The sequence below is a fragment of the Dama dama genome, chromosome X (assembly GCF_033118175.1).
Source record: "Dama dama isolate Ldn47 chromosome X, ASM3311817v1, whole genome shotgun sequence".
NCBI classification, from domain to species: Eukaryota; Metazoa; Chordata; class Mammalia; order Artiodactyla; family Cervidae; genus Dama; species Dama dama.
The window spans coordinates 98,824,817-98,847,820 of record NC_083714.1 but is presented as its reverse complement, the minus strand read 5'-3'; the positions used below and the strand labels follow the sequence as shown (position 1 = coordinate 98,847,820).

The following is a 23,004-nucleotide window of genomic DNA, read 5'->3' as shown; positions in this document are numbered from 1 at the left end:
CCTATCCTTTCTCCAGCGGATCTTTCCAACTCAGGAATCAAACCGGGGTCTCCTGTATTGCAGGCAGATTCTTTACGAACTGAGCTATCAGGGAAGCCCATCCATAGCTCTACCTATCATTTATTATACCTACTCTTTAGGCTTCCCATTAGCTCATCCATCAACCTGCCCACTCATCCATCCACACATCCCCCTAGCCATCCATCTGTCCATTTATATCCCCACTTGTTCCTCCTCTACCTATCCACTTGTCCAGCAACCCATTTGTCCGTTTATTCACCCAATCACCTATCCATCCGTCCATTTATTTCCCATCACCAACCCATGCAACATTCTACTTTGTCCGTCAGTCCATCCAAGCACTTATCCATCCTCCCATCTGTCCACTCATCTATACCCACACCCCAAACAGATTCACCCACATACATGTCTGTGGGTATTTCTGCTCCACTCAGTTTGACAGACTGGTCAACAGTAACTGGAGACAGGCTGGCTGAGGGTGGAGGAAGAAGAGTAAAGGTGCACCCAGTGACCACCCTCCCCCTTCCAGTAACCTCCCTACCCTAAGCATATCCCTCATAGTTGGAAAGAATCAGAGCAGACAGTGAGTGGGTGGGCCCATCTGGCCAGATGGTATTTTGGCTGCACAGCCTTTACACACACACACATTGCTAGAACGCTGAACATGGACCATGCCCCACCCAACATCCCCAATCCCAAATGCAGAGTAGCCAGGCTTCCAGACATAAATTAAAAAATAAAATTAAATAAAAAGAGTTGGTCTCTTGGAGGGAGAGCTCATGCAGAGATGAAGGCAAAGGCCCCTGGGAGCCAGGACCAAGGAGGAAGAGAAAACCCTGCCCCTCCCCTCAGGATTCCCCACTCCCCAGGGGCCTCAGCCCTAAGACAGGGTCACTGACACCAGCCATCAGGCCTCCAACCCCTTTAATGTCCAGTCTCCCAACCTATTTGATATTGGCCCCAGCCCCCATTTTCCCACCAAAGCCCAAGGGAATGGTGTCCTGGGAGCCAGGGAAGGAAGGGAGTGGGTGCAGCCTGCAGGTCTTTAGCTGGCTTCTCCTGGTTCTAGGTCGGGGTCGGGGGACCCCACGCACTCCTTGCTGAGCCGCACAATTTCCTGGGACAGAACTTCCATGTCCTAAGAAACAAAGGAGCCATCAAGGGTCAGAGAAGGTGGCAGGCAATGGCACCCTCACCAAGGCTGGGTGTCATTCATCTCATCCCCTCGATTTCCAGATATGTCTAGCTTGAGACAAGAAGGTATTTGAAGAAGTCCCAGAGCTCCCAGCAGTGGGCTGGGCTCAGGAAAGGTGTGTGTGAGGGGGTGAGGGGTGCCTAGAGCCAGGGATATGGACATGGGAGTGGATCATCTGCTGTACCCCTATCCCCACCACCTTCCTGTCTACTAAACAGTGAGCTTGCTTCTCTGAGGTAGGGGCTGGACCTGTATCCTTTCTGACTTACCCTGAGATGGGAAAATACTTGGATGGCAGGGTGGGTGAGTGGACACATAGGTGGATGCATGGGAGATCCATGGTAGGCAAATAGGTGGACAGATGAACTGTTCAGAGGACAGATGGAGGACAACAGGTGGGCAGGCAGATTGCTGAGCAGGTGGGTAAAAGTAAGACAAGGGGTGATTGATGATTAGGGGAGAGAGAGAGATATGTCAGGAAATGGATGCAAAGACATGTGCAGATGATTAGACAGGTAGCAAGGCAGATGGGCAAATAGTTGGTGGGTTGATGGGACAGTGGCTGAATGTGTATGACTGGATGAGTGCGTGGATACAAGGACAGAAGGAAGAGTGAAAGACTAAAACTGAGAGTGAATACATTAACTGGATGATGGGAAGACGAGGGGGAAGGAGCACATGGTGAATGGGGTGGGTGAAGGGTGATCTGGCAGATGACCCAGGGGCTGCATCGCTAGACAAAGGGGTAGGCTGGTAGGCCACACTTGCCTTGTGCAAATGCATATTCTTGGTCAACTGCTCTTCCAGCATGTTCTGTAGCTTCTTGTTCATCTCCCGAAGGTTCTCATCACCTGGCTTCACTAGGTCTCTCAGGACGCTGCCCAGCCCGCTGCGGTCTGTGTGGCCTGCTGCCACAGATACATCTGCAAGGACCCAAGCTAAGAACCACCCCCTTGGCCAAGATGGACAGAGACAGAAAAGGAAAGAGGGAAACAGGGAGTGGGGGAGAAGAATGGGTGGAGAAACCTAATGGAGGGGCAGAGGCTTTGCCATGTGAAACCCTGGTTTCATTTACTAGCTGTGCAGCCCTGAGAAATCAGAATAAGAACTAACACATGCAAAAATGCCTATGACTGTGTGCAACACAGTCAGCTCTCAGCACGTGTCAAGTGGTATTGTTCTGATTAAGGTTTAATAAAACAGGCAGAGGAGAAGGTCTGAAAGAAAGGGACAAAAGAAACAAATATGGGGGTGGGGGAAGGAAGAGGAGAAAGGAGGAGAGGGGAGGAAGAGCAGGGAGGAGGGAAGGACCCTAAAAAGGTTATGCATCCAGAGAATGAAAATTTCCCGAGGTGGAACCATCTAGACAGGTAGTAGGAACAGTGAGCCACAATGAAGGGGGGGGGGCGGAGATGAGGCAGAAAGAAGAGAAGGGAGAGAAAGCAGGGGAAGAAACACAGGGAGGAGAAAGGAAAATGGGAAGGAAAGACACTCAAGATAGGAGGGTGGAGAGATGACAGAGCCTCAGACAAGAGGGAGGAACCGAGAAGAGAGATGGGGTAGAGAGGAAGGCAGTAAGGTCCTGGCCTGCCTGGCTCCCCCCTCCACCACCTGTGGTCTTTGCAATAACTTTGGTGATTTCCATCAGAAGAGAGAGGCCACAGCTCTGGATGGCAGGGAAGGCAGGAGCAGGTGAGGGGCTGAATGAGGGGTGAGGGCTGGGGAGGGAGCACTAACCAATCCGGCTGTCCATGACGTAGGTCTCAATGATGGCACTCTTCCGGCAGAGGTCCTCTGCCATGGATGCACTGCTCACCTCCAGGTGCTTCACCTGCAGGGTGGCCCAGCCCACCTCAGACCCTAAACTGCAGCATGTTCACCCAGGAGGAGGGGCCTGGCCAGATACTGCCCCATCTCCACCCCCAACTCCTGCCACCCCAGCCTCCTTGCCAAGGCAGGCCAAGCAGGGACAAGCAAGCAGATGGCACCTTCTCCTCCAGCATCCATTTCTCCTGCTGCATCTCTGCCAGGCGCTGAAAGAGCTCAGCCACTTCCTCATCTGACAGCTCTGCTGGCCGTGGGGGCTGGGCCTGAGGGCTGCTGGATAAGGACTGCAGGGAAGAGTGGGGGAGAGGCCAGCCCAGGCTCAGCACTGTCACCCCAGATAGGATCTGGGACTGAGGAGAACCAAGCCGGGGGTGGGCTCTGCAACTGGGGCTGCAGACAAACTATAGACAAGTCTTGGCACCCTCAGAGACTCTGGATCCCCCTTTGCCTAAAGAGGGAGAGAGAAACCATCACACCAGAAACAGTATAGACTTATTGAGATCATGAAGGGAGAGCCTGGGGCCCCTGAGTTCTCCCAGTTGGCAGGAGAATCAGGGGAGAGAAGAACAAACTAAATGACACCACCAGGAAGCCCACAGGAAAATCCCAAAGGTGGGACACTTTCTGCAGGTTAACTGGGCTGGTTTCTTCTACAGGTTGATGTCATGAAAATGAGGGATCACACTCGATTCAAGAGATTTAAGGGACATAAAGCAACCAGATGCAGCAAATGTGCTCAAAATTGAATGCTGGTTTTCATAAGACCAGCAATAAAGGACATTTTGGGACCAACTAGAGAAATCTGATTAAGGTCAAAGTACTACAGAAGATCTGTGCGTGCTCAGTTGTGTCCGACCCTTTGCAATCCCATGGAATGTAGCCCGTCAGGCTCCTCTGTCCATGGAATTCTCCAGGCAAGAATACTGGAGTGGGTAGACATTTCCTCTTCCAGGGGATCTTCCTGATCCAGGGATCAAACCCACATCACTTGAACATTTACCAATTAGGATGGGAGAGATCAGTTGGTTACTTGCAATCTTATTTGGGTTTAAAAAAAGAGAGAGGGGTCTAGAAGGGTATGAACTAAGAATTTATAGTGGTGATCTCTGGATGGTAAAGATGTGATTTCCTTGAATTTAAAAAAAAATCTTTGCTGTGTTTTTTCAATTTTTCTACAATGTATGTGCATGCATGCTCAGTTGCTTCAGTCATATCCAACTCTTTGTGACCCTATGGACTATAGCCCACCAGGCTCCTCTATCCAAGGGATTCTCTAGGCAAGAATACTGGAGTGGGTTGCCGTGCCCTCCTCAAGGGGATCTTCCCAACCCAGGGATCAAACCTGGGTCTCCTGTGTTTCCTGCATTGCAGGTGGATTCTTTACCACTGAGCCACCCAGGAAGCCCCTCTATAATGTACACAAACTACTTATAGAATGATAAAAAGGTTATTTCCAAATATAAGGGTCTGGCAAGGAAGCTGACATAGACAACAATAATAAGTGATAACTATGAAATGGGGAAAAAAAGGATCTCCTACATGGATAATGCACCTACTATGAGCCACATATTTTATGGCACCAGGAAGAGTAGAATTAGCCCAGAGATGATGAAACAGGGTCAGAGAAGATAATTTGTTCATCCTCCATTTAGCAATCTGAATCCAAGTTTGTGAGCTTGAGGAAAACTTGACAATATGTGTGTGCTGGGCCCAGAGTAGAAGATGGCAGCAGGGAAGGGAAAAAGGAGGACCCAGAATTTGGGTAGAAGCTGGGGCTGTAGGTTCTTCCCTGCCCCTTACCCTCGCTGGAACAGTTGAGCTCTCCTTCTCCCGCAAGATCTCGCGGTAGCTGAAGGAGGAGACGCTACTGCTGTCCCCAGTCTGGGTCCGGCTTGGTGAGTTCATCTCTGAGAGAACCAACTCCTCGAGCCCTGGGCAGAGAAGGAAGAGAAATCTGAGCCCCAATCCCCCAGGGTCCCAGGGCAGGAAGAGGCAGAAATAGATTTGACAGAGATGGAGAGAGGCAAAGAGACACTCAGGCACGATGCAGACAGTAGGGTAGAGAAAAGCAGAAACAGAAAAAAGAGCTGTTTCTCTAAGCAAACACACACCAGAAGTGAAAAAAAGGTGAAGATAGGGAGAAAGACGTGATGCGGTCACAAATGGGCATAAACTGACGTTTGCACTCAGACTCAAGGTACAGATAGCTGGAGAGGGCATCGGGGCACCCATATGTGCAGAGAGAAGACCCCAGACAGACAGCAAGCTATAGCAGATGATAGAAGCTAATAGAGATGCTGGTTTAAGACACAAGTCAGAGTAGTGACACAGAGAGAAAGGATGACGATAGACTCATAGGCATACACCTAAATCTTCATCTAGTGGACAAATAGAATGTATGGCACACAGTTTGAATCTGTTTGTTGATTTGTACACCAACTTGCAACAGAAAAGAAATAAAAGTCCTCCCTTATAAAGAGAGGTAACTTCAGGAGACTGAATGCCTCAGCGAGACAGTGATTTGGTGAGAAATACACCCGTTTTTGACAAATCACTTGAAACACAGCCACTAAACATGTGCCTCTGTTCCTGCAGCTGCTTCTGAGTGTCAGGGAGTGGGACTGACACTACAAGCCAAGGATCTCCAGCAAGAGCAGGGTGGCTGGGGAGGGACAGGCAGCAAGTTTTCTCTCACTTGTGATACAGGAAATGCACCAGAGCCATCACTGCAACTTATTTATTTAAACATAGTTTTAGGTCATTTCTTTGTTTAAAAAGAAAAAGCAGTCTGAGGCAACTCAAATTTTTATGTTTTATTTTCTACCTTAAGTGGTAGAAATAATGTAGATTTTAACTGCATAATGATCACATAGTAGTGCTGCTACCTGATTGTAAGTCTGTCTCCCCAGCTCAACAGGAAACTCCTGGAGGACTGAGACTTAGGGCAGGGGGTTCCTATTAGGGACCCCAGATGTGAGTGTGAGGGCTCAGTCCATATTTACAGAATGAGAGAATGAACACAACAGACTGAGAGACACTAGGTGAGGTGTGGGAGTGTCTGAGGGGTAGTGAGGAGACAAACAGAGACAAAGACAGATGAGAGAGACTGAGGAGAGAGACAGACAAAGGAACAGAGAGAAGAAAAGAGCAGGATGAGAAAAACAGAGAACTAGAGAGGGAAATCTGGGAGAGAAAGGCAGATAGAGAGAGATGAAATGAGGAGGCAGAGAGATAGAAACAGAAGAGACACAGCAAAAAGGAGAGAGAGCCCAGAGAGAGAATGCAGACAGAGAGAAACAGAGGAGGGAGAGATGCAGAGAAAGGGTAAAAGACAAAGTTCAAGAGGGACAGAAGACACAGGAGTGCCCTACGGCCCAGGCTCTGCCTCCCCACACCTCAGCCTCCCCTGCGCTCTGGGCCCTTCACCTGAGCGGCTCTTGCTGTTCGTTAGGATGTCTTGCAGCCGCTCCTGCAGCTTATCTGCCCGTTTCCGCTCTAGGTGCAGCTGCCGTTTGAGGTCCTTGAGCTGTGGGGAAAGGGGGAAAGAGGGGGGCTGAGGCGTGGTGGGCCCACAGGTGGGGGTACCACAGCACAGGAGTGGGCCATGCGTGAACACCTCCCAAGCATGTGCTGTCATACCGCAGCACTACCCTTCTTTTCCAGGATTCGCTGCCCATCCACTGTGTCCTTCACTTCCTGTGGGAGAGAGACAGCATGGCTGTGGGCGCCAGCATGGCTGCCTGTAGTGTGCTCCCTCCCTGCCCCACAACTGCATGCTGAGGCCCAGGGTGTTTCAAGGGCTCAGGAGGGACCAGGGACCTGCTTCAGGCTGTTGATGGTCTTCAGGTGACAGTCCCGCTCCTCCTGGGCCTGTCGGAGCTGCTCCTGCACACCCTGTAGCTCCTCCTCCTTGCTCTGCAAAGCAGAGGGCAGCTCAGGCCAAGGCCTGGGAAACCTCCATCCTCCCACCAGAGGAATGCCATCATACAACAGGCACCTTCAGCTCACTGGCGTGCTGCTCCCGACACTGCCTGAGGGCTTCCTCTTGTTCCTGCTGCTGCTGCTGCAGAGATTCCTACAAGACAAGTCCCAGGTCTGACCACAGACCCCAAGAGAACATCACGCCCAGTGAGGAGGGTAAGGGATTGCAGTGGGCCCCTGGATGTGCAGAGAAGATACTCCCACAGGGAACACTGGATGCAGAAGTGTCACATCGAGGACCAACATCTGCATTTACATCTTATTTAATAAAACATAACATAGCACTACTGCACGCCAGGAATGTTGTGCGTGCTAAGTCGCTTCAGTCGTGTCCAACTCTTTGTAACCCCATGGACTCTAGCCCACCTGGCTACTCTGTCCATGGGATTCTCCTGGAAAGACTACTGGAGTAGGTTGCCATTTCCTCCTCCAGGGGATCTTCCTGACTCAAGGATCAAACCCACATCTTTTTCTTCGTCTCCTGCATTGGCAGGCAAGTTTTTTACCGTTAGCGCCACCTGGGACTTTATACATATTACCTCATTTTATAGAACCCTCCCATAGTACCTAGACAGCAAGTACTATCGTTATCATTTTTTTATGGATGTTGAAAACTGGCCACAGAGAAGTAAATAACTTGTCCAAGGCCACACAGCTATAATATAAAGCAGCCTAGCCAGGATTCAAACCCAGGCAAACAACTGGCTCCAGCATGTATGTTCTTCACTGCCATGTAACACAGCCTCTTACGTACTATCATCAGTTTTCCAGAAAATGGTAGTAAAAGTTCTGCTTGGAACAAAAGTAGAATGATTGTATTACAATAAATTCCTGACAGAAATACAGTGTAAGAAGGAAGAGGTGCCTTTTCAAATTTGCACAGCTGACATTCTGCCCTACTGATTGATGACCATGCCCCAGTCCCCTCCAGAGGGGTGCCGCTGACCCAGGGAGTGCGGTGAGGATGCTCAAGTCCAGAGCATCTCAGAAACTTCCAGGGCCTGACCACTCCTGGTCCCCTGGTTTGCCATGGGTACCCTCCCAACCAGCCTCTGAGCATCCCCTGGCACCAACTCACCTCAGCCTCCTTCAAGCGCCGTTCAAACCAGCCCTTGGCTCCATCCATAGAGTGTACCTGAGCTTGAAGTTCTTCTACTGTCTGCTGAAGAGTCTCCAGTTCCCGCGTTCGAGCCTGTGAAAGAGCCAGCCACCATGGGCCAAGTGGAGAAGTGGGAACCTCACTCATGCCACCCTCTGACCCATCAGCAGTGCTTCGCTCCCCAGGTTTTAGAGACAGAAGGGCACCATCACCTACCCACCCACCTTCTCCTCACGGATCTGCCCACGCAGCTCCTCCTCCTGCCGCTTCTTGTCTTCGTGCAGCTCACGGAGCTCACGCTCGTAGCGGGCCCGCACTCCCAGCACCTCCTTCTCATGCCGTAGTCGCACTGCTCCCAGCTCTTCCTTGTGCTGGGATTTCTCCTGCAGTGTCTCCATGGCCAGCTCATCCAACATGGCCTTCCGCTTCTCAGCACTCTGGTGGCCAGGCAGGAGGACGCCAGTCAACCTCCTCTCCAAAACCAAACAAGGGCAAAGGAACAAGCCAAAGTGCACCTCTTCCCCAGCCTCACTGACCAGGCTAAGCCACCCACCCCTCCTCATAGAACTGGCTACTTTCTGCCCCCTCCCATTCTCTTGGGTTGGCCCCCATCACCTGTGCCCCTGCAGTCTGGGCTACCCCCTCAGTGTTGCCCACCTTCCGAGCCTCCTGTAGTTCCTGGATCAATTGCTCCTTCTCCTGCCCAAGTTCCTGGAGTTGTTCCAGCAGCCGACTATTGGCCCGCGATGACTCCTAATGCAGAGACAAAGGGAGTGAGTTTGATAAAGAGCCCCCAGGAGGTGCTGGTCATCCAGGACACGTCTGGTCAAGTGAGTGATGGTCTCTCCATTTCTAGATTAGAAACATGCAGAGATCCCTAGCTGCTCCTCAGCATTTATTCTCCCACCATTATTCTGGTTTCTATTATGAAATCAGATTGGCTATCCTAACTAACTGAAGAGGCTCAATCTCGAGTGAAATGACTTGGCCTGGGACACACAGGTGCTAATAAGCTCGGCGGTCATACTGGAACCCAGGTCTGTCCGACTCCATGGTCTTCCCACCGCACCCCATGGGAAGTTCCACTGAGCCGGAACTAGGGAACTAGGGGGAGACAGGTGCAAGCCAGAGGTGTCACCTGGAGCTGGCAGTTCAGGTCATCTTTCTGTCCCATGAGGTCCTCATACTGAGTCTGCCGCTGCTGCAACTCAGCTGTCAGTCCAGCAGTTTGTTCCCGGAGCATATTCAGTTCTTGGGTCTTTGCTGTTTGGATCTGGAGAGAATGGTGGTAATGAGAGTGGAGTTAAAGAGGCCCCAGGGGCCAGTCGCGAGATGTTCCCAAGGAGACAGGGAGAGAGGTGAAAAGACAGCCAGGAGGAGAGAGAGAATTTCAAAGAGAAAATCAATCAAAGTGATCAAGAGGGGATTGGACAAATGTGCTATATTCATACAATGAAATAGTACACAGAGATAGCAGAACAGATTAGTGCTACATATGGATAAACCTCACAGATAGAATGCTTCAAGAAAGAGGCCAGACATAAGATTGGGTGTCTGATTCCATTTACATGAAGTTGAAGAACAAACAAAACTAATCTATGTTGCTAAAGGTCAGAGAAGTGCTTACTTCTGGGAAGTACTGACTGAAAAGAGGTAATAGGGGCCTCTGGGATGCTGAAAATGCTCTATATCTTCCTCTGGGTGCTGGTTACACGGAGATAGAGAAATATACACACAGGGACAATTCACTGAGTGTACACTTAAGATTAGTACACTTCTTGGCTTTTTACCAATGAGAAACTAGAATGTAAGAAAAGCAGAGATGGGGGACCAGAGAGAAGAGGGGTGGAAGTCGAGAGAAAGAAGCTGAGAATGCAATAAAAGCAGAGGCAGGAGAACAGCATGAAGTCCAGGTGACCCTACCCCAATGTGGATCACAAGCAGAGGGAGATAGGGGAACTAGGGAGGGATCAGCATGGGCTCCCATGTGTCCTGTACCTGCTCCAGGGCAGCCAGGCTAGTTCTCAGAGCATTATTCTCAGTCAAAAGTCCTTCCACTTGTTCCTGCGCATCTGCACTCTGAAGGGACACCTGGCCCCACCCCACAACAAGTGAGAGTGGGTCCAGAACCAGAAGACAGGACCTACCCGCAGCCAAGAAAGAAAGGACACACATACACACACCCACAAGAACCGCGACCAGGGGGAGCAGGACCCCTGGGGCCTTACCTGCCTGCACAATACCCGCTGAACCTGCCCTCACCCCCACCTCCCCAAGCCCACTCAGTACAATATACCTGATCCTGTAGGGCTCGCAGAGCTGCTGCATGCTCCAGGCGCTCCCCTTGCCGCTGATCTCTCAGCTCTGCCAAGCTCTGTGGGGACCAGGTCAGGGGAGTCCATTCCAGACCTCAGCCTCCCCTGGGGTACGTATCATACAGACCTCCTCTATGGAAGGGGGAAGCATGTTGCCAGCACTTGAGGGTCTGGGGCTACCCAGCTATCAGCGATCTCAGGCTCACCCACACTCTAGGTCATTATCCCCGGGGGCTTCACACACCCCTGTATACATCCCAGTCCTAAGCACCTCAGAAAACACCTACAGTCCTAGGGAATCTCAAATTCACTCAGCCCCCAACCATGCGAGGTCTCACGTTGACCCAAAGTCCAGCACAGGGGCATCAGGATTCTCAGACACACTCAACTCCCAGGGACTACAGCTTCACCCAGACTCCTGACTCCAACCCCAAGGGGTTTTAGACACAAGCAACTCCCATGTCCCTAGTCCCCAAGAGTCTCTGACCCACCCAAACTCACAGCCCCATAGCCTTCAGGTTTCAAACTGATACAACTGCATAGTTTCCAGCTCCTGGTGAGGTCTCAGACCGACACCTCACCTGCCACTCCTGCCCCCAGTCTCTGGGGATCTTCAGATCCTGCTAACTGAAGACCCAGCTTTATCTAGACTTCTGTCCCCAGCTCTGAGGGGCCTTAGACCCACAGCAACTATATCCCCCAGTCCAAGGGACCTCAGACACATTCACTCTAAAGGGAAGCCTAGAGACTTTAAAGTCACCCAGCCCCCCACCCTTAGGAGCCTCAAACCACCCCAGACTTTTGCTCCAATCTCTGGATGTCTCAGACTCACCAGTTTTTTTATCCACAATCCCCAGGATTCTCAGGACCACCCAGATCCCATGATCCAAATTCCTAGGTGTCTCAAGACCCAAACCAGATCCCAAGCTCTGAGGGTTTCGAATGCACTCAGCCTCCAGGCCCAGCTGGGTCCATAGTTCTAAAAGTTACCCAGCCTCCGGAGAGTTCAGACTCACTCCAACTCCTGGTCCCAGTCCAGTGACCACAGATTTCTTCAGATTCCTATCTCTAATACCCCAGCAATTCAGATTCATCTACACTTGTGGCACACAGGCCCCCAGTCCTCAGCCCCTCTGAGATTTTTGATTCATGCAGAGTCCTAGCCCAACCCCTAGGGCTCTCAGGGTTCCCCAGTTTCCACTTTCTTAGCTCCTAAGGGGTCCAGGACCCATTCAGTCCTTATATTTCTAACACAGGAACTATCAGACTCCCCAGCTAGCCTCTGTGGACCTCAGAGTTCCCCAGACTTGCAGCCCTGTCCCTGTCCCAGCGATCTCAGAAACCAGCCCCTCACCTGATTGGCAGCCTCGAGTTCCTGCTGCAGCTTTTGAGTTCGAGCCAACTGGGCTTTGAGATCAGCCTCCTTCCGCTGTTGTAACTCCTCAATCTTGTTCCTGGGGGTGATTGGTGGAAGTGGGGGCACACTGATCACAGCCCGAGGCCCAGTCTCCCAGTTTGGCCCCAGGATCTTCGGTTAATCATGCTGGGCACTGCCATATTATCCACCAATATCCCCAACCCTGGTAGTTACCGGCTGTCATTGAATAGTGTCTCCTTTTCTGTCTGCAGACGGCAAAAACTTGGCACAGAAAGATAGATGTATATGGATCAGTTCCACTAGTCAAGCTCCTCCCTAGTCCCCCCAAACCCCCCCCCCAGCTCTGGAAAAAAGAAATTTACCTTTCTTGTTTCTTTTTCAGTTTCTCGGAGAGCTGGGGTTGGGGAAGGGGTTACAGACAAGTGATAACGATGAGAATAATATTAATAAAGACAAAAATTAATTTCATGTTTACAGACACTTTCCACTAAGGCCCTTCTGGAAACTGGGATTTACTTACGTTACTTCACGGAATCCTCAAAACTGTCCTGAGAAGTGAACACTACTGGCTTTACAAATGGGGAAATGGAGTCTCAGAAGGGTTAAGTAATTTGGTTGGGCAGCTGGTCGGCAGCAAAAATGTGACCTGTACCCAGCTCCTTTGGCTCCAAAGCCCAACATATGCCCCCAATCTATTGACTGATGGCCACATCATAGAATGGCTAGGCTGGGAGTCCTGGAAAGCAGGATCATAATTAGCTGCCTCACCACTGGGTCTCAAGTTCCTAAGAGCCAGCAGTCTATAAATGCTTGGATGGATGGACGGACAGATGGATGGACAGATGAATGAACAAGCAGAGCTGGGAGGACATAGAAGGATGGGATGGGACCTGCCAAGCCCAAGACACAGAGGGACATTAGCCCATATCATATTGAAAGCATATCTGTGACATAAATGTGTGTCTTTGCATTTCACAGATGATGAAATTGGGCTTTGAGAAGATACTCTGCCCCTCTATCCTACTAACGGAATCACGGCAGGTGGGGAGTGGGTGAGGGCAAAGTCCAGGGAAAGCTTAGCAGCCCCACCTTAGCAAGTTCTTCCTGCAGCCTGGATGTTTCAGCCTGCTTCAAGGTCTGCCAGAATGGATGAGGGAGGGAATTGTTATCAGCAAGGCAGGAGGTAGGGCCTGTGCCTTTCCCTGCCCTCCTAATCCATCAGCCCACAAGACAGTGATGTCACAGATATCACCAGGCAGAGCTAGGGCATCCACTTGCCTTCTGGCACCCCAGCCCCAACAGACCCAGATTCACCTCCAAGCCTTGCAGTTGCTCCCAGAGCAATCTCTTTTCTTCCTTCTCCATTTCCCATTTCAGCTCCACTTCTGCCAATGGCATGGGGGCCATGATAGGGGAAGTTGAGACCCCTGGGGGGTCCCCTTCACCCTCACAGGCAGCTGGGGACCTGCCAGCCTCTTTCCCATAGCGCTCCTGCAGGGCTAGTGGGCAAAACAGACATATGATGGATAAGGTAGTCTTTGAAGACCCCCGACTCACCTCAAATAGAGGGAGAACTGGCTTTCAACCCCTTAGGTAGCAGAAACCCTGCTCCAATGGTCACAAGCCTACAAAATCAAGGTTCAGCCCCCACTTCTCACAAATCTTTTAAGCCCCACTAACCACAGAAATCCTATCTACCATCAAATCAGCCCAAGTTAGTTTCCCAAGATTCAATTCCATCCTAAAGCCCCACCCAGTCTTCCAAGGTGATGGTGATACCCACCCTCCTCCACTTACAGCTGAATCCTTCTACAACCTCTAACCCCAGCCACATTCTACAAAGTCTCCCTCCTGATCACAAACCTACCACCCACCACCCCACAAGCCCAAGCTGCTCTCCAAAAGTCCACATATCAGGACACTCCCACACTCGATGAAGCTTTCTTTCAGCTTTCATCCCAGACCCCACTGACAACTTGGGCTCAGAATCTTCCTAATGCTCCTTCCTTCCCTTTCTCCATTTAGCAAACATCTCCTTTCTGATGGTCAACCTGCTAATCTATAAAACCTGCTAGGTATCAGGTGCTGAGCTAAACTCAGAAAGATTATCACCTCTTATCTCTATTACAATTTTCCAGGTGCATGCACTTGGTAGATGACAAGGCTTTGGCTCAGAGAGGTGAAATGGCTCGTCCAAAGTCATACACTGGTTCATGGCAGGGCCAAGCCTGATTCTGAAGCCTGTCCCTTCTCTGAGGGAAGACAACACCTAACTCAAGCCCCAAGGTCCCCACATTACCAGCAGGGTGTCCACACACCTGCCACGTTCTTCTGCAAGGCTGTGTTCTCCGCCTGCAGTCTCAGTAGCTCCCCATCCACAAGGCTCCCAGCTTGGGCAGCCCCTGCCCTGGCAGCCCCAGCCTTCAGTTGCTGGTTCTCCCGCTCCAGCTGTTCCATCTGGCTGCAGAGCTGAACAGGGGACAGGTGAGGTGGCAGAAAAGCAAAGAATCAGAACAGCATTAGCTGAAATATACACAGCACTTGGTCCATGTACTTTACAATTCATTTAGTTCCCATAACATCCTTGTGATGTAGAGGCACAGATGTTAAACAACCTCAAATTCACACAGCTGTGAAGTGAAAGAGTAACAGAAGATTTGAGAATACTGAGAACAATTTTCCACCTGCTCACGCCCAACCTCACAGTCACAATTCAAGACCTCAGGCTCCTCTACAAGTTGCTGGTCCCAGATGTCAACATCATGGATGGCCCCACTGCCAGCCCTCTTCTGTGGAGCAGTCTGCATCTGGGAGCCAAGGCACCACAGACAGCTTTCAGAGCATTTCCAGGGTCAGTATTGCCCACAGCTCCCTCTCATTAGCCCTGGGAGAGCTCATGGAGAAGAATACAATGCAAATCAAACTAAGCCAGCCCCCTGTTCAACAGGACAGTAGACCTGACAGGATCCTTTGTCTCCACTTTCAGATGAGAATACTGAGACCTACAGAGAATTTTTATTGACTGGCTTCTTTTCTACCCAGAACACCATTCCTTTCATCCAGTTCTTCATATGACTGGCTTTTTTGCAACCACCAGTGCTCTTCTAAAACGTCACCTTTCAAGTAATATTCCCCAACACAGAAACTATAATACTTGCTAGCATGGCGTTTTGTTCACTTTTTCCTTACTTAGCACAAACTGCAATTAAATTTACCTAATATGATTTTAATTTCTTACATCTCTGAAAAATTTTGGATCATAAATTATGATTCACAATTAAATTTTATTTCATAACATAGGGTCACAAGTACAGATTCCAAAGCCAGAGAGCTTGCATGTGAATTTCTACTCTGCATTTGATCTTGGCATAAGTTTTTTCATCTCTCTGGGACTCAGTTTTCCTGATAGTAATGATATCTCATCGTTTCGCCAAGAGAATTAAACCAGTGAATAATGTAAAGCACAACAAATAGGACCTACTCGTTTAGTCGTGTCTGACTCTTTGCGACCCCATGGACTGTAGCCCGCCAGGTTCCTCCATCCATGGGATTCTCCAGGCAAGAATACCGGAGTGGGTTGCCATTCCCTTCTCCAGGGGATCTTCCCGACTCAGGGATTAAACCCAGGTCTCCTGAATTGCAGGCAGATTCTTTACTGTCTGAGCCACCAGGCAAGTCCATAAATAGGACCTGGTGGTGGTTTAGTCGCTAAGTCGTGTCCGACTCTTGCGACCCCATGGACTGCAGCCTGCCAGGCTCCTCTGTCCATGGGATTCTCCAGGCAAGAATACTGGAGTGGTTAGCCATTTCCTTCTCCAGGGGATCTTCCTGACCCAGGAATCAAACCCAGGTCTCCTGCATTGCAGGCAGATTCTTTACCAACTGAGCTACGAGCGAAGCCCAAATAGGACCTGGCACACAGTAAATTCAATCTGTCAGCTATCAGTGCTATTATTTGTCTACTATATTATCATCTTTTCTCCCATTCCACTCCAAGAAATATAAGCTACTCAAGAAGGAGGACTATTCTGTACAACTATTTCCAGAACACAGAGCACACAGTTGGGGCTCAGTAACTATTTGTTGAAGGAACAACTGAGCTGAAATATCTTGGTAAATAAGTGGCAGAGACAGGCCTTGAACTCAGGCCTCCCTATGAGCACTTATAGCTTCTAGGAGGAGGAGGGAGGTGTGAAGGAGGTCCTATACTTGGCCCAGTGCCTAGCTCAGGGCAGGTGCCAGGAAACACGAGCTGGATTTATGGAGGAATAACTGCCCCACCTCACCCAGCAAGAACCATGATACCATTGAGGCTGGAGGAAGGAAGCAGTGAAAGGTGAGGCAATGATATCAGCTGTTATGTGAGCACCAGGAGTTCTGAATTTTGGGGGGCAAGGACCCACTGGGAGGTATTGTGGAAAGGAGCAATGTGGTAGGACCTGCAGGTCAGAACACTCTTCAGACCAGGCCTGGTACAAGAAGCTGGAAGTGAGGAGACAGCAAGGAGACTGTGGGAATAGAGCAGGTAATAGGTGGTAAGGGCTAAAGGCAGGGCAAGTCCATAGGATAGATATAAACCTTTTAAATAGTCAAGAAATATTTTAGAGGGAAAATGAACTAATAAAAGAGTATTATCAGCAGCTAACACCTACATAAGCTGATACTATGTGCAAGACTGTTCTAAGTGGTTTGCAGACATTAATTGATTCAGTTTGCACAAAAGCCCTGCCAGGCAGGTACTGTCATTATCAGCTTTTCCATTTTAACATCTGGGAACCAAGAAACAGGGAGTTTAAGTGAATTGTTCAAGGTTACAGTTAGTAAAAGGCAGAGCCGAGAGTTTAATCGAGGCCTTCTGGATCTTTACTATTACTTACTAAACTGCCTCTGGTATCGTACCTGCATATCTGCATACTCCATACTGCGTACCTGCATACAAACATACTTTGCTTTGTTTTCTTTTTTGAAGTCTCGAGCCCTACATTCTCAGGTAGAACCTTGGAAATACCTATTTTGTTGCCATGACACTTCTCCCCTTAAAAGATACTAAAAACTTAGAAGAGAAAAGGGAAGCGGCTTAAACATCTTTCCATCCCATACTAAGCATAAGAATTTTACCTGAGACTCCCCAATAACCTGGGGCTGCATAGCACCAGCCCCAAAATATACACCAGGAGACTTGAAGCTCAAAGAAAAGGAGTAACCTGGTCAAGAACCAGCTGACATTAAGGCTTGCAGCCTTCTAATCCCAGCAGTGAGTGGTCCCATCTGTCAAACCACTGCCCCCCAACAGTTCCAGGCCGTGTTTCAGCACCATGGACAGTGAGTCAGGGCCAGCCTCTGTCCAGCCACCCTCAGCAGCCCTCCAGCCATAGCCCATGTAGTCCCCACCCCTTGCGCCCCCCTCAATTATCCAGGGCACCAGCACCTTGCTGAACTCGGCCATAAGCGTGCTGTTCTGCAAGCGGAAGTCCTCCTCCTGGCTATGCAGCTTTGCCTGAAGCATCTCATTTTCACTCAGCAGCCCCTCGACTTCCTGCAGTGGCAGATGTAAGCCAGGTCTCCAACAGGGGTAGAAAGGATGGGGCAATAGGGCAAAGAAACAGAAATGGAGAAAATGACATTGAGGGGAGAACACAGGGTACAGAGAATGAGATGGGTGAAATCAGGAGATACAAGGGGAAAGAGAGATATAAGGAAGAATAAAAGAGGAGATATGGAGGGAGAGAAAGACAGGAGAGAGAATGAGAGGAAAAGAGGGGTATATAGAAATTGGGGAGAAAGGAAACACAGAGATGGGGAAAGGAGGTTAGAGAGGAAGGAGAGAGGGATGGGGAGGGGGAGAGAGAGAAAAAGAAGAGGTTGGACGATGGAGAGATAGGAACAAAGAGATCAACAGAGGGAGAATGGAACAGAGAGAGGGGGTCAGGGAAAGAAATGAACCAGGAAAAGAGAGAGAGGAACAGGGGAGTAAGGAAAAAGGAGTCAAGAGAGGCAAAGAAAGGGAAAGAAGAAATGAAACAATGGCAGAGATAGGAACAGGCGGGGGAAAGACAAAGAGAACGTTGGAGAGAGAAACAAGAATCCAAGACCAGGAAGACAGAGACAGAGAGAGGCTCAGAAAGGAGGATAAAGAAAAAGGGAGAAAGACACAGAGAGAGAGACAAAACAGGAACACAAAAGACAAACACAAAAACACATGGCTGGGAGGTAGTCACAGATGCAAGTGCACACACAGAGAAAGAAAGGCCAGTACAAGGAGATCCCAGCATACCGAAATATCCCCTCTAAGGCAGTCTACCAGACACATTTACCCGCCAGGGGTCCCCTTACCTGAGCTTTCTTGCTCTTGCTCAGTGCCTAAAGGTGAGGGGGATGGGAAGAGAGATAAGGTGAACAGAGATGGACTCCCTCACTAGGGTATGGAGAGATTGTGGCAAATGTCAAGGGGACACAATGATAACAGGGGTTGAGGGATGGGGGTGTCTATAACCACAGAACTCACACAACAATTTATAGCCCAAAGGAATGGAGTGAGTGAGTGAGGAGCACCCTGCTTACACCCTTTCCTCTAAGCTCTTGAGCTTGTCACAGGTCATAGTATTTAACCCTTCACAGACTGGATCTCTGGGCTCAGAAATTACGGCTTCATTGCTACATCTGTCCAAACATATCTATGTGGATCCCTCCAAAGAACCATGGAAACTGCTGTTCCTCTGCTGGGCAGCTGAAGACACTGCCAGTTTGGGAAATCAGCACCCTATCAAACAGACAGAAGCCCAGCTTTCTGGCTGCCAGACTTTCTGCATTCTGTATTCCTTCATCTAGCAAATGTTTGTGGAGCATATATTATGTATAACATTGTGCTATGCTTGGGGACAGAGCAGTGAAGAAAGAGACAAAGGAGGGCCTTGAATGCCTTAAGGGGCCATGACAGGTTATATGCTATCTCACCTTCAAAGGATCTGAGAGGTAGGTTTAGTCTCACTTTACCAACAGGACCAGGACGGGGTGGGGACTAGGAGCACAAGGCAGGAATGTGAGTAGAGGACAGAAGGCAGAGTCAAGGTGACTTACTGATGGATTTGACTATTTTGAATAAGTAGTTGAAATTAAAAATGAATTAAGTGATTAAACTAAAATTAATCAATAAATTAAACAAAATTAGATAAAATTACCAAACAAAGGAGACTTCCATGAGAAATTTCTGAATGATAATGACAACATGTAACGTTAGGTTACATGCTGGTTCACTGCAGGTGCTCACTGGACAAATGAATGAGTCAGATGGCTACAGGGAAACTTGGGTGAGTGAGTAGGTAGAAGGAGGTACCTTCTGAGCTTTGCTGAACTCCTTATCCAGGTAGGCAACCTTCTGTCGAAGACTGGTGAGTTCTGGTGTGGGGAAAGCAGGGAATCTCAGCTTCAGTTAGTGGTAAGGAGCTGAAAGGTCTTTCTGCCAGGCCTCTGAGGTATTTTCCCCCTTAGCCTCTGTCCCCCAGAGCCACCCCCATCTAATGAGACCCTCCTGGCTCACCAACACCATTCTTGCGTAGTTCATCTGAAAGCTGGTAGTTGTTTGTCCGGAGTTCTAGTAGCTGAGCCTGAGAGGGAAGCAGGGAGGGAAATGACCTGGCGGGAATGTGCCCCCTACCCTCATGAGGAGGGAACCAACCCTCTGAGCCCCAGAGACCCTGTTGCTCTTCTTGTGCCTTTTGAGTCACTCTTAAGACCTGTACCTACTGCATCCCAAATGAGTCCAGCTGCTCAGCCCCTGTCCCACCTTCATCAGTTCTACTTATGACCACGGCCAGCTTTGCCCATCTCCCTGCTGCCTCCACCTCTCCCCTTTCAGTCCAACTATGACCCGAGGCGATGCCACAGTGCTGTCCCAGTCCATCTCTTGTTTCTGTGTGTTCCATGGCTCTCTGTGCCCACAGGATGAAGTCGGCCTCCTCACCCTGGCTGGCCTCATCACACACTAAACACTTTGCAGTCTTCCATCAGAGGTGCTGTCTATTCTCTTGGCCCGAGTAGGGGGCGGGAGACTACCTTCTTCCCTCTTTCCCAAGGGAAGAGGGCTTGGTATTATGACCAATTTCACTGAGTAAAAAGGGGCTGCCCGGGGTCCCCACAAGCAAGGCTCTCAAAATGTCCAGATCCCTTTCAAGAATCGAGGACAAAAAAAAAAAAAGAATCGAGGACAAGTGAAGTATGGGCCATTCCATACTTCAGGGCACTGAGGTCAGTTCTTCCCAGAACGACCATCCCTTACAGCACCAGGACCTTTCCCTCTCTCCCATGGCACCAGACTCCATCCCTGGGTGGTCTGCTAAAGGGGAGAGGGCTTGGGCCCTATACAACCTTTCCTGCCCCTGTCCACTCCTGGATCCTCTCCTCCTGATCCAATGAGAACACCCCTGGCACCCACTTAAGAGTCTCTATCCATCAGAATCCAATGGTTCTCCCTTCACTCATGACTAATGGAATCAATCTTCCTCACTGAAGGGTCCCCTACACCCCTCAAGATCTCCCCAGTCATGAGCCAATGAGATGAACCTATACCCTTCAGGGTTTTTCCCCCCCAAGGCCTTGGATGGGTTAGGTGGATTACCCTTACTCACATGGAATAACCCTTATGCACAAGTTACAAGAGCCTTCCCCTTTTATGGTCCAATTATCTTGCCCTTCCACCCTCAGGGTCCTTCACACAGTGACAACTGGTTTCCTTCATTCAAGGACGAATGGATTATCTCTCTTCACTTGGAGTTCCTCCTGTCCTCCCACAGACCCTACACAGGGTTTCCCCCCCCCCTTGAGTCTACCCACGCACAAAATCCAATGATCTTCCCCAGTAAGGAACTATGTCAACAAGGGCCCCCTTTGGCCTTTCATCCCATCTCAGAGTCCCACCAAAAGAATCAAGTGGTCAGAATACTCAGTCAGGGTACCTTCCCAGAGCCCGGTGATCTCCTCTCCACGTGGTCCAGGGGTATCACTCTTTCACCTCCTCTGGTTCTCTCTCCAACAAGGATTAATGGTATTACCCATTCAGGGCCTTCATCACCCCAGCCCTAATGGGATCACCCCTAATCATCCAATGGTACCACCCCTTGCACAGAAGCTCCACCTCCCAGGAACAGTGACAACATGTGGGGTCTTTCCCCAGTGCCCTGGCATAGTGGTATCTCCCACAAAAATGTCTACCTCCCACAAGTAATGGTATTGCCCTCTCCAGGGCTCCCCCCACCATGACGCAAACAACTCAACGCCCGCTTCCTTCCTCTCCAGGCAAAATGGTTTCGCCTTCTCAGGATCTCCTTCCCTCAAAGCTCAGCAATATCATCGCCCACCTAGGGTGTCTCCCACACGAGCCCAAAGGTCTCGTCCCCTCCAGGTCTCAGTAAGGTATCACCCACGCTAGAACTCTTTCTTCCACCCACAAGACTAACAGAATTCAACCGCTGAGAGCCCAACAGTTTCTCGGAATCCAGTAGTCTTACCACTCGGAACCTCAGTTTCCCTTCTCCAAAACCCTTAGACTCAAGGTCCATCCCAACCAACCCCTGCTCAAAGCCGGTGGCACAATCTCTCTCTTCCCCGCACCCCCATCGCCTAGCCTGCTGGTCTTTTACCCGCCGAGCGGTACCTGCATCCGCTGAAACTCCTCTTCAGACAGAGCTTGCGCCATGTTCCTCCCCCCCACCCCCCCAACAGCTTTCTGCGCCGACGCGGTTTGTCTCTCCTGTCAGTAGAATTGGGTCGGACCAAACCACCGGGCAGGAATAGAGGGGGAGGAGTCTACTCCGGAAGTTCAGCGTTTTGGAAACCGAGACAAGAGAAAAAAAAAAAAACTGGCCGGTTAAGTGAATTGCAGTTTAGTATTTTACCAGAATCCAGGTCATTAGATCTGGCTTTTGAGCTATCATTAGGCTACTCATTGTGATGCGACACTGTGACATTCCTGTGTCATGGGACTCGTCGCTAGGGAAGTGTTTGCCGACCGAAAATCGCGCTTCCGCGGTACCCCTTTAAGGAAGATGGTCGGCTTTACAGTGGAAATGAAAGCGGAAGCTGTGCGCATGTTTTGTTCCGGCCCTCCTCCGGGTGACCCGAAAACGGGAATCCCGTCTCTCGTGAAGCCCTTGGCGTGTTTTTTGTTTGTTTGTTTTTTTTTAAGATTTGACGCTTTTTTTTTTTTTTTAACGTGATACTGTTAGGTAAAGGGCCCAGCCACCAATAAATTTAAAATATCTGTGAGGAAAGAATGGCAGTGAATCAAACGAGAAAGTTTCACTTAAGAAACAAAACTAGGATAGCAAAACATCAGGAACATTCAAATAAGTGTTAAAATGCATTATAAAAAATAAAATAATACTAATAAAAAAACAAAATGCATTATAAACGTCTCTGTGCTTACCGGCCACCGCTGCAAACCCTGCCACCCATGCAGTAGTTTTTATTTGGGAAAGAAAAAAAATTAGCATGTTTAGCAGCAACATATCTGGTACTAGGATATGCCTTATTTATCTTTTTTTTCTTTTTAGTGGGGCGAGGAGAAAAGCGATTTTATGCCATTTTAAACTTACAGAAAAGCAAGAATGGTATAAGGAAATGTGCTTAGTCACTCAGTCGTATCCGACCTTTTGCGACCCCATGGACTGTAGCCCACCAGGCTCCTCTGTCCATGGGGATTCTCTAGGCAAGAGTACTGGAGTGGATTGCCATGCCCTCCTCCAGGGGATCTTCCCAACCCAGAGATTGAACCCAGGTCTCCCACATTGCAGGTGAGTCCTTTACTGTCTGAGCTACCAGGGAAGCCCATAAGGAAATTACCTGTACCCTTCTACCAGGTTCATCAGTTGTTCACATTTTGCCACCTTTGCTTTATCATCCTGTCTTTAGATATAAAATTTTTGAACTATTGGCTTCAGCATCCATCAATGATTTCCTAACACCAACATTCCTTTGATATTTGTTAGTTACTAGTCTACTATAAGAAAGAGCTTTCTCTTCTTCCCCATTTATGTGTTTAGATCTGTACAGACTCATTCTTATTTTATTCCATAGATTATAATCAATCACTGTCATTATTTCCTTTGACGCTCAAATTGTCCCAGATTTGACCAGTGGAAGCTCCTTCAAGTTGACTTTTGTGTCCCTTTGACATGGCCCCATCATTTTTTTA

At 49.4% G+C, this 23,004-nt stretch overlaps 1 protein-coding gene across 6 annotated transcripts; it reads right to left on the bottom strand.

Annotated features, from left to right (window-relative positions):
- Positions 1-928: 928 nt before the first annotated feature.
- Positions 929-21,617, bottom strand: GRIPAP1 (GRIP1 associated protein 1). Of its 6 annotated transcripts, XM_061137863.1 has the most exons (26): positions 21,466-21,616; positions 19,354-19,420; positions 19,150-19,211; positions 18,150-18,176; positions 17,245-17,352; positions 14,135-14,285; positions 13,131-13,315; positions 12,906-12,953; positions 12,179-12,210; positions 12,030-12,077; positions 11,793-11,892; positions 10,420-10,497; positions 10,122-10,214; positions 9,262-9,396; positions 8,781-8,876; positions 8,348-8,560; positions 8,103-8,216; positions 7,041-7,118; positions 6,863-6,958; positions 6,683-6,739; positions 6,470-6,569; positions 4,844-4,974; positions 3,205-3,327; positions 2,954-3,047; positions 1,985-2,139; positions 929-1,159 (listed from the first exon to the last, which is right to left on the bottom strand). In XM_061137863.1, the coding sequence occupies exons 1-26, from the start codon at positions 21,505-21,507 to the stop codon at positions 1,067-1,069; spliced, it is 2,526 nt and encodes an 841-aa protein (XP_060993846.1). In that variant the 5' UTR covers positions 21,508-21,616; the 3' UTR covers positions 929-1,066. The 6 variants fall into 6 exon arrangements, with proteins under 6 accessions (XP_060993846.1, XP_060993848.1, XP_060993849.1 ...); XM_061137865.1 differs by lacking the exon at positions 1,985-2,139 and having other exon boundaries at positions 21,466-21,617; XM_061137866.1 differs by lacking the exon at positions 6,683-6,739 and having other exon boundaries at positions 21,466-21,617.
- Between the last annotated feature and the right edge of the window lie 1,387 nt (positions 21,618-23,004).